This window comes from Scyliorhinus torazame, chromosome 13, assembly GCF_047496885.1.
Source record: "Scyliorhinus torazame isolate Kashiwa2021f chromosome 13, sScyTor2.1, whole genome shotgun sequence".
Lineage (NCBI taxonomy): Eukaryota > Metazoa > Chordata > Chondrichthyes > Carcharhiniformes > Scyliorhinidae > Scyliorhinus > Scyliorhinus torazame.
This window is the reverse complement of record NC_092719.1, coordinates 35582016-35596779: the sequence shown is the minus strand read 5'-3', so window position 1 is coordinate 35596779 and position 14764 is coordinate 35582016. Positions and strand designations below refer to the sequence as shown.

Here is a 14764-nt window from a genome sequence, read left to right as displayed (position 1 = left end):
AACCAGACCCCCGCGATCTATAATAAAATGCATTCACCTGCGTTTATTGTTGTTGTTGTAAATAAAGAGATGTACAAAACTTTTTCATGAGCAAAAATAAATAAAATTGTATGATCCTGAGCTTGACTGCCAAGCCAGGAAAGATTATATGAAATGCTGTGATTTTGTTGTATAATTAGGGAAGATAGAATAATGGAATGTTTAGCAAGGGTAGTATATTAAGGATAAATTAGAGGTTCCAAGTTTGTTATTTTGTAAATGCATGTCCCTGTCTGACATAGCCCCCTTAGAATTGTTAGTTAAAATTTTTATGCATAGCTATGGTCAGGGCAGAGGCCATGTAGGAGGTGTCCCCCCCGCTCAGGGAATGGAAAGTAACAAATTGATGTGATCCTTCACGCTTCGCGTTAGGATCACAAGGAGAGTATGTAGCCATGTAAAATGGCTGACTCCCGATTAGAATGGCCAAACCCCGATTTAACATGACGAACGGAAGAGGCTGATGGGAAAATCAGCCAACAGGACTCAAACAGACAGCTGCAGGTAAAACAGTGTATTCGCCTCTGGAGAAGCCAGACCAAACCGATACCTGCAGCCATCAACATAACAACACCCCAGCCATCTGCATATTAAGCAGCAATCCCCAGGAACAATTGATACAAAATAGACACACAAAGCCCACCCAGACCTTTCGGCGCCGGCAGGAGCTGACACAAAGAGAGGTAAGCGACCACCCCTTCGATCAAGGAATCGCTCCAGCATTTGAGAATATCGAACCAAGTGATTGGGACCAAGTCCAATCACTTGGAACCAGGTACAAGGTCCGCCCCGAGAGGCGGGAAATCCCTGGGGACTATAAGAATAGGGGCCAAGTTCAAATCGACCCTTCTTCTCCTCCCGGCTGCAGCACCCTCTTCTTCTCCTCTCCGCACCCTTCGAGACCCTTGCTGAAAGAAAATGTAAGTTTTACTCAAACGATCGCTACCAGATAGACACTCCTGACTACCGACCTGTACCAGCTTTTGAATCCCGCAGGCTCAGAACCCATTCGAAAGGCCATTCGTTTCCCTGACCTGGTAGGCCATTTCCAAAGTTAAGTATTGGCCTGTTAGTGGTAGGAAGTAGTTTAGAAGTAGAATTATTGTGTAAGTATTAATTGCTGTATATAATAAATGAGCGTTGATTTAACTCTTACTAAGCGGTGTGTTGGATTATTAATCATTACTCGGACTTGAACCACGAGGCGGTATCAGAAAGATACCTGGCGACTCAAGAGCAAAGGTGACAGAATTAGAGCAAATAAACTAAGGCTAAAACGAGCAACAATCCTAGCCAAATTCCTCTCTCAACTAATACCATCAACATAAATTAACTGGCCGTTTATTGTCCATGGGCTCATGATGTGTGCAAAATGGCTGCTGTATTTTTCTATGTAAGTCTTAATACTGCAAACTAATTAATGTATTTAAAGCACATCATGGTAGATGCAATAGTAAGTAGACTTGTGTAAGGATAGGAAGACATACAGACAAGGGATAAAGTTAAGGCTACTGGAGTAGAAAAGCAGCAAGAGCACACAAAGTCAAGGAGATGATTACATGGCAATTTCCAGGAACCTTTTCCTCATTTGCAATAAATTGGAACGCTGCTCCCACCTACACCTGCCTTCCTTCCCCACTCACCATGGATAAACGTATGACCGTATTAATATTACTAACTGTCAGAAATAAATTGGTTATAAGAGGGTATAAAACAAGGTCTTTCCTCCTCCTCCCTCCAACAGAAGTGGAAATCTGGGATTGGCAGGGAGCCTGGGTAAGTACACTGTAAGTTTACTGAATTCCCTGGTCCACTTGCCTTTGATTTTCTTTGGTGGAGTCTGATAAGAGTTTCGTAACTTGACATTTAACTGCTGCAGCATTTGTTTTTAAATCTGTTTCCTTTAGAGAAAGTTGCCCCATTGCTGGTTTTCTTAAACATCATCGCCCTGCTACGACCAACGAGATCGATCCTGTTCCTATGAACTGAAAATGCTTCTGGGTTATCTCCCACTGAGTTTGCCTGTTGAAACCGTTGAGATGATATACTGGCATCATCCTCTCTCTCCAGCTTTGATGGTTTTCCAGCTTCACTAATCATATTTCCTTCCCATCCCAGTATCACTCCTTCACTTGTTCTCTCCTCCCATTCCCATCTCCTAAATCTCCTTCACATTCCCTCTTCCCCTTATCCATGATCAATGAGAATCAATAGGCATGGAAATGATGAAAAATGGGCTGCTGATTTGCTATCAAGTCTTACACTCTCTCATAAAATCAAAATAGCCTCTAGGGAACACAAACCAAACAGAATTATCCCCCTTATGTGAAGCACCACAAAACCATGTACAGATACAGAAGGGAACTTACTTCATCCAGGCACTGAAAGGCAGGGCTTGTAGTCACATCTGCAAGTTCCTCCTCTTGAAAGACTACTGCTGGGGCTACAGCTGTGATGGTTTCTTCCTCATCTTCATCAATCTCCTCTTCAGACGGATTAGGAAGGTTTTCCTCGCCACTCATTTCTCCTAGATTATGAATATGAAAGTTTTATTATATGAAATATGGAATTATGTATAGAAAGGGAAATTGTCTGAGTGCATAATGGATGACCCCACTCCCCAACTGAGTGTCTATACCTGTTGATGTGTGAATACCAGATGCGGCAGAATGAGGCTCTTAATTAGGCCATTTAGCAGCGAGGCAAGAAGGCCATCCAGGAGTCTTCCTGCTGTGGACTTAATTGGGGCAGAGGTGAGGCAGTGGGGTACTGATCTGCCACCCTCCTGCCGATTAATTGTTCGCCCCGCTCCCCATCACCAAACTCGCCATGGGGGAGGTTATTAAATTCTGGCCATTGTCTTTGATCTCATTTGACACAATCAAATAGCATTGCATTATCAATTTGATATTGTTCTACCACACAGGTGATAGCATAAAAAGCATATGAATTACTTAACTGATACAGCCAATCTGAAATGATGTTAAAATTATTCAATAATTCGATGGACAGGTAGTGTTGGAACACCTTGGGTGCAAAAACTGGGTGGTGGGATCTCAAAAAGGGAACTAGTAATAGAGGCCTTCCCCCACATCCAACAATCCTCTCACATCCGATCTCAAGCAAAGTATCCTACAGGGTTTACCAATCGTCCCTGAACTCTTTCTGCTGGCCTCGAGATGGAGGCTGGGGTGGGAAGCAGCTTTTAGCACTAAAGGTTCTGCTGCAGGATCTGAACGATTGAAGTGAAATGCTGTTTTCAGAAGGGAATAAGAGGGCAATCTCTCAAACCAAGTGGAGATGAAAGTGGCCAATGGAGGTCAAAAGCAGGCATTTGGTCCTTTAAACCTGGATACAGGGCACCAAGGGGTTTAATAACTTCATCAGAGCAGGAAAAGTGAATATTTTATTAAGATATTTGAAAATGTTTATAACAGTAACAAAAACAATGACATCAACAGGGTAAAATAAACATTTCCCCCCCCCCCCCCCAGTCCAATCTTCACACACCTCAACCATACAACATCAATCCCCCCTCCCCCCCCTGGAATACTGCATCTGCTGACATTTTTAATTTTCCCCGAGAAAGTCGACGAACAGCTGCCACCTCCGGGAGAACCCTAACATTGACCCTCTTAAGGGAAACTTTATTTTCTCAAGACTGAGAAACCCAGCCATGTCACTAACCCAGGTCTCTACACTCGGGGGCTTCGAGTCCCTCCACATTAATAAGATCCGTCTCCGGGCTACCAGAGGCAAAGGCCAGGACGTCAGCCTCTTTCGCCCCCGGAACTCCCAGATCTTCCGACACGCCAAAGATCGCTACCTCCAGAGTCGGCACCACCCGTGTTTTTAGCACCATGGACATTGCCTAAGCAAAACCCTGCCAAAACCCTCTAAGCTTCGGGCATGCCCAAAACACATGGACATGATTTGCTGGGCTTCCCGCAGGACCTCGCAAACATATCCTCTACCCCGAAAAACCTGCTCATTCTAGCCGCTGTCATGTGTGCCCGGTGGACTACCTTAAATTGTATCAGGCGAAGCCAGGCGCACGATGAGGAGGTATTAACCCTGCTTAGGGCATCCGGCCATAGACCCACCTATATCTCTCCTCCTAGCTCATCCTCCCACTTGCCCTTGAGCTCCTCCACCGGAGTTTCCTCCGCCTCCGAAAGCTCCTGGTAAATATCCGATATCTTCCCCTCTCCCACCCAGGTACGGGAAACAACTCTATCCTGTATCCCCCGTGGCAGCAGCAGCGGAAAGGCCGGCACCTGTTTTCTCAGGAAGTCGCGCACCTGCAAATACCCAAAACCATTCCCTGCTGGCAATTTAAATTTATCCTCCAAAGCTTTCAAGCTGGGAAAGCTCCCATCTATAAACAGATCCCCCATCCTTCTAATTCCTGCCTTCTGCCATTTATGGAACCCGCCATTTAGCCTAGCCAGTACAAACCTGTGGTTGTTATAAATCAGGGTCCAAATTGATGCTCCCTCCACTCTCCTATATCTCCTCCACTGCCCCCAGATCCTCAGAGCCGCCACTACCACCGGACTTGTGGAGTATCGGGCCAGCGAGAATGGCAGAGGTGCCATTACCAATGCTTCCAGACTGGTGTCTTTACATGACGCCGCCTCCATCCGCTCCCATGCCAGCCCTTCCCCAATACCCACTTCCTGATCATGGCAATATTAGCTGCCCAGTTGTAATTGCAGAAGTTCGGCAGCGCCAACCCGCCCTACCCCCGACTGCACTCCAGCAACACTTTCTTCACTCGTGGGGTTTTACTCGCCCACACAAAGTCCAAAATAATCTTATTCACCCGCTTGAAAAAGCCCTTGGGGGTGAAGATGGGGAGGCACTGAAAGACAAACAGAAATCTGGGAAGGACCGTCATTTTCACGGTCTGTACCCTCCCCGCCAGTGATAGCGGGAGCATGTCCCATCTCTTAAAGTCCCCTTCCATTTGTTCTACCAACCGGGATAGGTTTAACTTGTGCAGTACCTCCTATTTCCGGGCCACCTGGATTCCCAGATATCGAAAACTCTTCCGACCATTCTAAGCGGCAGCTCTCCCAGTCTCTTCTCCTGCCCTATTGCCTGGATCGCAAACATCTAGTTTTTCCCCCATGTTCAATTTATACCCTGAAAAATTACCAAATACCCCCATGATTCGCATTACTTCCCCCATCCCCTCCAACGGGTCCGAAATGTCCAAGAGCAGGTCATCTGCGTAGAGTGAGACCCGGTGCTCCACCCCCCCCCCCTTACAAACCAGCCCTTTCCAGTTCCTAGAGGCTCTTAACTCCATGGCTAATGGCTCTATTGCCAGAGCAAACAGTAACGGGGAGAGTGGGCACTCTTGCCTCGTCCCTCGGTGTAGTTCAATATACCCTGACCTCAGCCGGTTCATACGCACACTCGCTACTGGTCCTTGATAGAGCAATCGCACCCAGTCAATAAAGCCCTCACCAAACCCAAACCTTCCCAGTGCCTCCCACAGGTAATTCCACTTCACCCGGTCAAAAGCCTTCTCCGCATCCATCGCTACCACCACCTCCGCCGTCTTTCCTTCTGAGGGCATCATAATAACATTTAGAAGCCTTTGAACATTGGCCTTGAGTTGCCTGCCCTTAACAAATCCTGCCTGGTCTTCCCCTATCACCCCCGGCACACAGTCCTCTATCCTTGTGGCCAGTATCTTAGCCGGCAGTTTGGCATTCACATTTAGTAGAGAAATTGGCCTGTATGACCCGCATTGCTCCAGATCCTTCTCCCGTTTCAAGATCAATGAAATCGAGGCCTGCGACATTGTTGGGGGGAGGACTCCCTTCTCTCTTGCTTCGTTAAATGTCCTCACAAGCAGTGGGCTCAATATCTCTGAAAACTTCTTATACAATTCCACCGGGTAGCCATCAGGCCCCGGGGCCTTGCCCGATTGCATGCCCTCCAGCCCCTTGATTATTTCCTCACTCTCAATTGGGGCTCCCAGTCCCTCCACCAGGTCCTCCTCCACCCTCGGGAACCTTAACTGATCCAGAAATTGCCTCATCCCCTCCACCCCAGCCGGGGGTTCTGACTCATATAATTTACTATAGAAGTCCTTAAACACCTCATTCACCCCCGCTGGGTCCAGGACAGTATTACCGTCTCTACTCTTTACTTTACCTATCTCCCTGGCCACCTCTCTTTTGCTGAGCTGGTGTGCCAACATTCTGCTTGCCTTTTCCCCGTACTCATAGATCGCCTCCCTTGCCTTCCTCAACTGTTCCACTGCTTTCCCTGTGGTCAACAGCCCAAACTCCACCTGTAACCTCCGCCGCTCCCTCAGTAGCCCCGCGTCCGGGGCCTCCGAGTATCTCCTGTCCACCTGGAGTATCTCCTCCACTAATCTATCCCTCTCAGCCGGTTCCACCTTTTCTCTGTGGGCCCGTATCGAGATTAATTCCCCTTTGACTACTGCCTTCAAAGCTTCCCAGACTGTCGCTGCAGAGACCTCCCCCGTATCAATTGTTTCCAGGTAGTTCTGGATGGACTTGTTATCCCGCCCACAGACTGCCTCGTCCGCTAGCAACCCCACATCCAGTCTCCACAGCGGGCGTTGCCCTCTCGCCACACTAACCCGTAGATCCACCCAGTGTGGGGCATGATCCAACACTGCAATTGCAGAGTACTCAGGATCCACCACCTTCGGTATTAGCACCCTGCTCAGAACAAAAAAGTCGATGCAAGAGTACACCTTGTGGACATGTGAAATAAAAAGGAAAACTCCTTCGCCCTCGGCCATGCAAACCTCATGGGTCTACTCCCCCCCCCCCCCCCCCCCCCCCGCCGTTCCATAAACCCCTTCAATTCCTTTGCCGCAGCCGGCCTCCTCCCTGTCCTGGATTTTGACCGGTCCAATTCCGGATCAATGACTGTGTTGAAGTCCACTCCCATGATCAGGTTATGTGACTCAAAGTCTGGGATCTTACCCAACACCCACCTCATAAATTCCACATCGGCCCAATTCAAAGCATGTTCACAAGTACCGCTCGCACCCCCTCCAGCTTCCCACTCACCATTATGTACCTACCCCCCTTGTCTGACACGATTCTCCATGCCTCGAATGCCATTCGTTTGCTGATCAAGATCCATACCCCCTTGGACTTTGAGTCCAGTCCGGAGTGGAACACTTGGCTAACCTACCCCTTCCTTAATCTCGTCTGGTCTGTAACCTTTAGGTGTATCTCTTGTAGCATTGCCACGTCCGCCTTCAGTTCGCTCAAATGCGCGAACACACGAGCCCCTTTTTTTTTTGGACTTTGTATAAACTTTTTATTTTCCACTGAGTGTGTGGTGGATCTCAATCACCATCAAAGCAAGCTGCCAACAGCTGACACTGTACAAAAGCTTCATGTTATTTTAATAAACATTTTACATTTTGCACTAATCTGACTGCTTCTCATAATTTTAATGACATTAGCTTTTATAAGGAGCAAATAAAACATTGAAATTTATAAACAATTTAATTGTATATAAGTATACTTAATATAAGCGGGTAAATAGAGTTGAAATCAGCCATGATTGAATGGTGGAGTGGACTCGATCACACGAGCCCCTTTGACCGGCACATTCAGTCCTCTCACGTTCCATGTGATCAGCCTGGACGGGGGGGCTTCCAACTCCGCCTCCCCCCCTGCCACCACCCTTTTTAGGCCAGCCTCGAGCTCGCGCCCTCCGCTTCCTGGAGTCCCCACTCGAGCTGTCGCCTTTCCCGACCTCCCATTTGTCCCCGAGTAAGTCCCCCCCCCAACCCCCGTCAGCAAAACAGCTCACCCCTCCTCCCTCACCCCCCAGCAACAACACTAAAAACCCAATCCCCCAAGTCAAGCTCCAGCTTAACACCTGCTCACCCCCACTGCGCTTCCGAGAGTCAGCTGACCCATGCTGACTCGATAGCTCCCGCCCATGGCACCAAGCAGTCTGTCTCCCTATTGTACTCTCCTCTCTTCCCCCCCACATGAATAAACATTTTAAAAGCATCACATTCCCCAGTAAACAAACAACAGAAAAAAAGTGAAGAAACAATCACTTTCGAAAAATAGTCACCCAAAAATCAGACTAAATTCAAAGCCCATCTCCCCCCTCTAACAAGGTTCCTGCAAGACAGATCAACCATTAAACATCCACACAGCCCATTATTTCACATAGAGCTACTTAAATTTTTACAATCCAGCACCACAAATCACTGCCACAGTACTTCTCCAAGGCTTAAGTGTCTTTTAATTCGCCTCCAGCTTCATTTCTTTAATAAAGGTCCATACTTCATCTGGCGTTTCAAAGTAGAAGTCCCGTTCCTCATGCGTGACCCCGTTCTTTCTTGGCCCACCGCAAAAAGTGTTCCTTGTCCATGAAACGGTGAAAACGTACCACCATGGCCCTCGGTGGTTTGTTCGCTCTGGGCTTCCTCGCGAGGGCTCTCTGCGCTCTGTCCAATTCCAGGGGCCGAGGGAACACCCCAGCCCCCATCAACTTCTCCAATGTGTCCGTCACATAGGCCCTCGCATCCAATCCCTCACTGCCTTCAGGGAGGCCAACAATTCTGAGATTCTGCCTCCTGGACTTATTCTCCAGGTCCTCCAGCTTCTCCTGCATTCTTTTCTGGCGGTCGTTCATCGACCACTGTGCCGTCTCACCGCAGCCCTTGCCCTCCGCCATGCTATCCCGTGTTACCAGCTCGGCTTGCGTCTCCCTTATAGGACTTTGTCGTCTCACACGTCCACTTCTGGTCCAATTCTCCATACACCGGAGGGGGATTTCTCCTTACTGTCTCACTCTTCACTGCTTTATCCCATAAAATCCGAAAAAAATGGGGGAAAAGGTCCAAAAGTCCGTTACAGGCGGGAGCTATCAAATGTGCGACCTACCCCTCCATGGCCGTCACTGGAAGCCGCATACCAATTTCAAGTGCTAACCCCCACATTGGCCTCCTCACCATTCTCCTGCACAGCACACCTCCGACCGAGAAACCTTACAGCTCCACTCAGTTTTTGTTCTCAAGGCACATCCTCACATCTCCATCTGAAGGGTGTTATGATCCCAGATCAGACCCGAACAGTGGATAGGAAACTGGACAGAAACCCCAATATTTTAATTTAATTTTGTAAGATTGCGGGAAAGAATACCTCGCTCCAGGAGTTATTATAATAATAATAATAATCTTTATTGTCACATTAACACTGCAATGAAGTTACTGTGAAAAGCCCCTAGTCGCCACATTCCAGTGCCTATTCAGGTACACCGAGGGAGAATTCAGAATGTCCAAATTACCTAACAGCAAGTCTTTCGGGACTTGTGGGAGGAAACCGGAGCACCCGGAGGAAACCCACGCAGACACGGGGAGAACGTGCAGACTCCACACAGACAGTGACCCAAGCTGGGAATCGAACCTGGGACCCTGGAGCTGTGAAGTAACAGTGCTACCCACTGTGCTACCGTGCTGCATGGCGAAATAGGGATATGGTATATTAAAACCTTATTACTAACGCAGTATTAAAATCTTGAACATCAAATCATAAAATAACTTAATTCCTTAAACAACGCTCCTACATACAGTGAATACAATACTCTTGATTGCCATCTTTATTCCCCCTTCAACAACAAGGGGGAAATAAAAATCTCAGCTCTCAATCCACTGTAACTACCAATGGCACAAAAGGAATACTTGCTTCACAGAGATGTTCTTTGAGAAAGAGAGATCTTTTGACACTGCTTTAAAGACAAGCGCCGGGATTCTCGGAGCCTGCGCCGGGTCAGAGAATCGGCAGGGGCACGCGAGAATCGGTGTGGCAATTGCGCCAGCGCGAGCCGGTCAGGGGCCGCTGAAATAGGTCCCGGCGGCGATTCTCCGCGGGCGACGGGCCGAACTCCGCCAGCGTGGTTCAAACCTGGTACCACCCGGCGGGAGCTCGGACCCGCGGCCATGGTGTACGTCCTGGTGGGGTGGGGGGGAGAAAAATCGGGGGATCTGACTCCGGGGAGGGGCTTCCACGGGGGTCCAGGTCCACGATCGGGGGCTTCCGATCGTCAGGCGGCCGCGATCTGGAGGGGGCCTACCTCCTTCTGCGCGCGCCTGCTGTTCGGTCCCCGGCATGTTGCTCCACCTGGCGTGGAGACGGCAACCACATGCATGCGCCACGCGGAGACGGCCGTCGCGCGCATGCGCAGACCCACGCCGGCCGTGGCGTGCATGTGCGGACCCGCGCCGGCCGTGCAGGGCTGCCCTATGGCGCCGGAGCAGCGTGCAGCACTCCGGCGCCTTGTTAGCCCTCTAAAAATAACAGAGAATTGCTGGGCCAGGAGGCGTGTTGACGCCGGCGTACACATGGCCGGGATTTCGGAGAATCCCGGCCATTATCTTTAATCTATCTTAACTGAACACAGAGAGCAAAAGCGCTTCTTAACTGAACACAGAGAGCAAAAGCGCTTCACTTGTGGTCACAGTTTCACCCACAACTGCATTGACCTGCTTTTCTACAAAATGCCTGATGCCTTAGCTCCACCCAGCAACAACATCATCTTACTGATGTGACCAACAATTCACACGAGACGGAGAGTTGAAGTGAACAGTGGTTTTAATCAGCTAGAACTGTGCCTGCCTGCGACTGTTCTGCACTGAGAGCCGCCTGCAGGGCAGCAGATCTATGTACCTCACCCGAGGGGGCGGAGCCAGGGGCGGAGCCCACAAGAGCACCAACATGATACAATGTGATGTAATATAATACAATGGTCCATAGGTGGAGCCCACAAGGGCAACAACATAGTACAATGCAATACAGTGGTGAATGGTTGCCGTAATACATTCACCACACTTACCAAGCTGGAGTCTAATTATCTCCACAGGAAATCCCCTTAAACAAAACAGAATTCCATTAGCCCAAGCTTTTTATGATGGTTGAACATGCACGCGCACGCACGCATGGCTTTTAAGCCTAATGCCCCCAATACCTATGATACAATACATTCATCACACTGGCAAATATTGACACTGATTTTATTGGCACCTCGTACTCACCCTCCATAATTTTTATCACTGCCCCCTCTCCACACAATCCATTTTTCTTACTCATAACAGTGTCTTCTCTCCTTGCAAGAGAAAATAACACATAATTCTAGGGAAACAACACAGAACCACAGGAGTTTTTCAGTGTTAGCCATCTTGACAGCCACTGGCAATACAAGCTCACTGAGTCCAGTGAAGGAGATTGTGCAGCAAGAAGGCTGACATGAAAGCCTGGGTCTCATGAAGCACGGGTGCACAGAGAAGTCAGGAAAGCTGATTCTTTACCTTGTTGGGAATATCAGCCCCTTTAAGCTGATCTCGAAGTCTATCCCCTCTGTCTTGTGGAGAGTCATGTAGCGGAGGAGGAAGCAGCTGGTGTGCTACTGACGTGGTTGGAGCTGCTCCTCTTCTTCTCCATCAGTGATCCAAGGGGAGCTACATAAGCTGCTCCCATACCCGAGTAAATGCTGACAGCAGGGAAGATTTGATCAAGGCGACTGGTCCAAGGTAGATACACTGACTTTAAGTTGGAAGCCAGATGTGAAGCAGTGAAATCTGCCTCTGTAAATAAGTGTTGTGAGCATAAGCCATTTCACATAAATGCTCAGTAACTATGCCATTTCATTCTTTAAAGGCTTTCAAGCCTGTCAGTTTCAATAAACAATGGATTTCTACTTTGCTCTCACCTTGTTGACTCTTATGGTGGGCAAAGGGCACCTTGAAGGCTTCATTTTGGTGTTTTGTTATTGCCTTTTGAGTCCTGGGGGAAGTTAGTCCAGGATTGCTGCGACAGGCATAACTGAGTAAAAAATGGTGTGGCCTCCTTCCAAAGGAAATGCATATCAGGGGCAGGGAGAACTCCTGAGCCAGCACCTTGTTCAAAATTAAACCATTTGCAGTATCCTGTTCCATCTGCAACAGAACTTTCAGTGGTCCTCCAGATTCCCAGAGGAGCTCGGGCCAGTCACCTATCTGGAGACTGCTACCTGTTGGCTGATCGGGGTGGGGGGTTGTTGGTGGTGAAGCAGTTCCAGTGCCCCAGGCAGGCTCAGAGGCTTTCACTGCTTGCCAGCTGGAGTGCAGAGATGCAGCAACAGCCACAGGCTGTTATGTAGAGGATTTCTTCACCCACCACCCCCCTACCCCAACAGTGGAGGCCCAGTTGCAAAAGACAATTTTAATTTTAAGTCTGAAAATATTGGAGAGAATGCCTACATTTTTAAAAATAAATACTTTTTATTAAAGTTTTCACAAAATATCAACAACAAAATGTAAAAGGAACCCAATAAAATTAAATACAAAACAAAACAACCCAGTGCCCCCCTCCCCCCTATACATAAATAATATATTAACACCCGCCGAAACACATAGCAAATATATACACCCCCTCAGATCCCCCAGTGTAGACAAACAAAAATAAAATAGAACCCCCCCCCCCCCCCAGGTTGCTACTGCTGCTGACCATTGTCTACCGTTCTGCCAGGAAGTCCAACGGTTGCCACCGCCTGAAGAACCCTTGCACCGATCCCCTTCAGGCAAATGTCACCCTCTCCAATTTAATAAACCCCGCCATATCGTTGATCCAGGATTCCACGCTTGGGGGCCTCGCATCCTTCCACTGAAGAAGAATCCTCCGCCGGGCTACCAGGGACGCAAAGGCCAGAATACCGGCCTCTTTCGCTTCCTGCACTCCCGGCTCCTCTACAATCCCAAATATTGCGAGCCCCCAGCCCGATTTGACCCTGGATCCTACCACCCTCGACACCGTCCTCGCTACGCCATTCCAGAATTCCTCCCGCGCTGGGCATGCCCAGAACATATGGGTGTGGTTTGCTGGGCTCCCTGAGCACCTAACACACCTGTCCTCACCGCCAAAAAATCGGCTCATCCTTGTCCCGGTCATGTGTGCCCCGTGCAGCACCTTACACTGTATGAGGCTGAGCCTCGCGCACGAAGCGGAAGAGTTCACCTTCCCTAGGGCATCTGCCCACGTACCCTCCTCGATCTCCTCCCCCAACTCCTCCTCCCACTTACCTTTCAGCACCTCCACCGAGGCCTCCTCCTCCTTCTGCATCACCTGGTATGTTGCCGAGATCTTCCCCACTCCAACCCACGCCCCCGAGAGCACCCTGTCCTGTACCGTGCGTGGTGGCAGCAGCGGGAATTCCACCACTTGCCGCCTGGCAAACGCCCTTACCTGTAGATACCTAAAGGCGTTTCCCGGAGGGAGCCCGTACTTCTCCTCCAGCTCACCCAGGCTCGCGAACTTCCCATCCACAAACAGGTCCCCCAACCGTCTTATCCCTGCCCTGTGCCACCCCGAAAACCCTCCATCTAGTCTCCCTTGGACAAACCGGTGGTTCCCCCGTATCGGGGTCCACACCGAGGCCCCCACTTCCCCCCCCTGTGCCGCCTCCATTGCCCCCAGATTTTGAGGGCAGCCGCCACCACCGGGCTCGTGGTATACCTCATTGGAGGGAGCGGCAGCGGCGCCGTTGCCAGCACCTCCAGGCTCGTGCCCACAAGACGCCGTCTCCAGCCTCTTCCATGCCGCCCCCTCCCCCTCCATCATCCACTTGCACACCATCGCCGCATTGGCGGCCCAGTAGTACCCAGAGGTTGGGCAGCGCCAGCCCCCCCATCCCTACTCCACTCCAGGAACACCCTTCTCACCCTCGGAGTCCCTCGCGCCCACACAAACCCCGCTATGCTCCTGTTGACCCGCCTAAAGAAGGCCTTCGGGATAAGAATGGGGGGGCACTGGAACAGGAACAAAAACCTTGGGAGCACCGTCATCTTGACTGACTGCACCCTACCCGCCAGGGAAAGCGGCAACGCGTCCCACCTCTTAAACTACCCCTCCATTTGCTCCACCAGCCCGTGAAATTAAGTCTATGCAGGGCCCCCCAGCTCCTGGCCACCTGGACCACCAAATACCTGAAGCTCCTCTCCGCCCTTTTTAGTGGGAGCTCGCCAATCCCCCTCTCCTGGTCCCCTGGGTGAACCACAAACAACTCGCTCTTCCCCATGTTGAGCTTGTACCCTGAGAAATCCCCGAACTCCCGGAGGATCCTCATTACCTCAGGCATTCTCTCCCCCCCCCACCCCCCCCCCACATATAGCAGCAAGTCGTCCGCATAGAGCAACACCCTATGCTCCTCCCCACCCCGCACCAGCCCCCTCCAGTTCCTTGCCATAGCCAGGGATTCAATCGCCAGCGTGAAGAGCAGGGGGAGGGGGACAAGGGACACCCCTGCCTCGTCCCTCGATGCAACCAAAAGTACTCAGACCTCCTCTTGTTCGTGGCCACGCTCGCCATCGGGACCTCGTACAACAGCCTAACTGACCTGACGAACCACTCCCCAAACCCAAACCTCTTCAGCACCTCCCACAAGTACCCCCACTCTACCCTATCGAAGGCCTTCTCAGCGTCCATCGCCGCCACTATCTCCGCCTCCCCCTCCCTCGCGGGCATCATAATAACGTTCAGGAGCCTCCGCACATTCGCGTTCAACTGTCTCCCTTTCACGAACCCCGTCTGGTATTCGTGGATGACCTGCGGCACACAATCCTCAATTCTCGTGGCTAAGACATTCGCCAGCACCTTGGCATCCACATTTAACAATGAAATCGGCCTGTAAGACCCACATTGCAGGGGGTCCTTGTCCCGCTTCAGGT

The 14764-nt window shown here is 50.2% G+C and overlaps 1 protein-coding gene across 1 annotated transcript in view; it reads right to left on the bottom strand.

The window, feature by feature from the left end:
• ccdc146 (coiled-coil domain containing 146) overlaps nt 1–2562 on the bottom strand; it is a 176333-nt gene extending 173771 nt beyond the window's left edge. The window contains 1 exon segment of the mRNA XM_072471338.1: nt 2409–2562. Within this exon segment, the coding sequence (XP_072327439.1) occupies nt 2409–2561 (153 nt within the window). The 5' untranslated portion in view covers nt 2562.
• Between the last annotated feature and the right edge of the window lie 12202 nt (nt 2563–14764).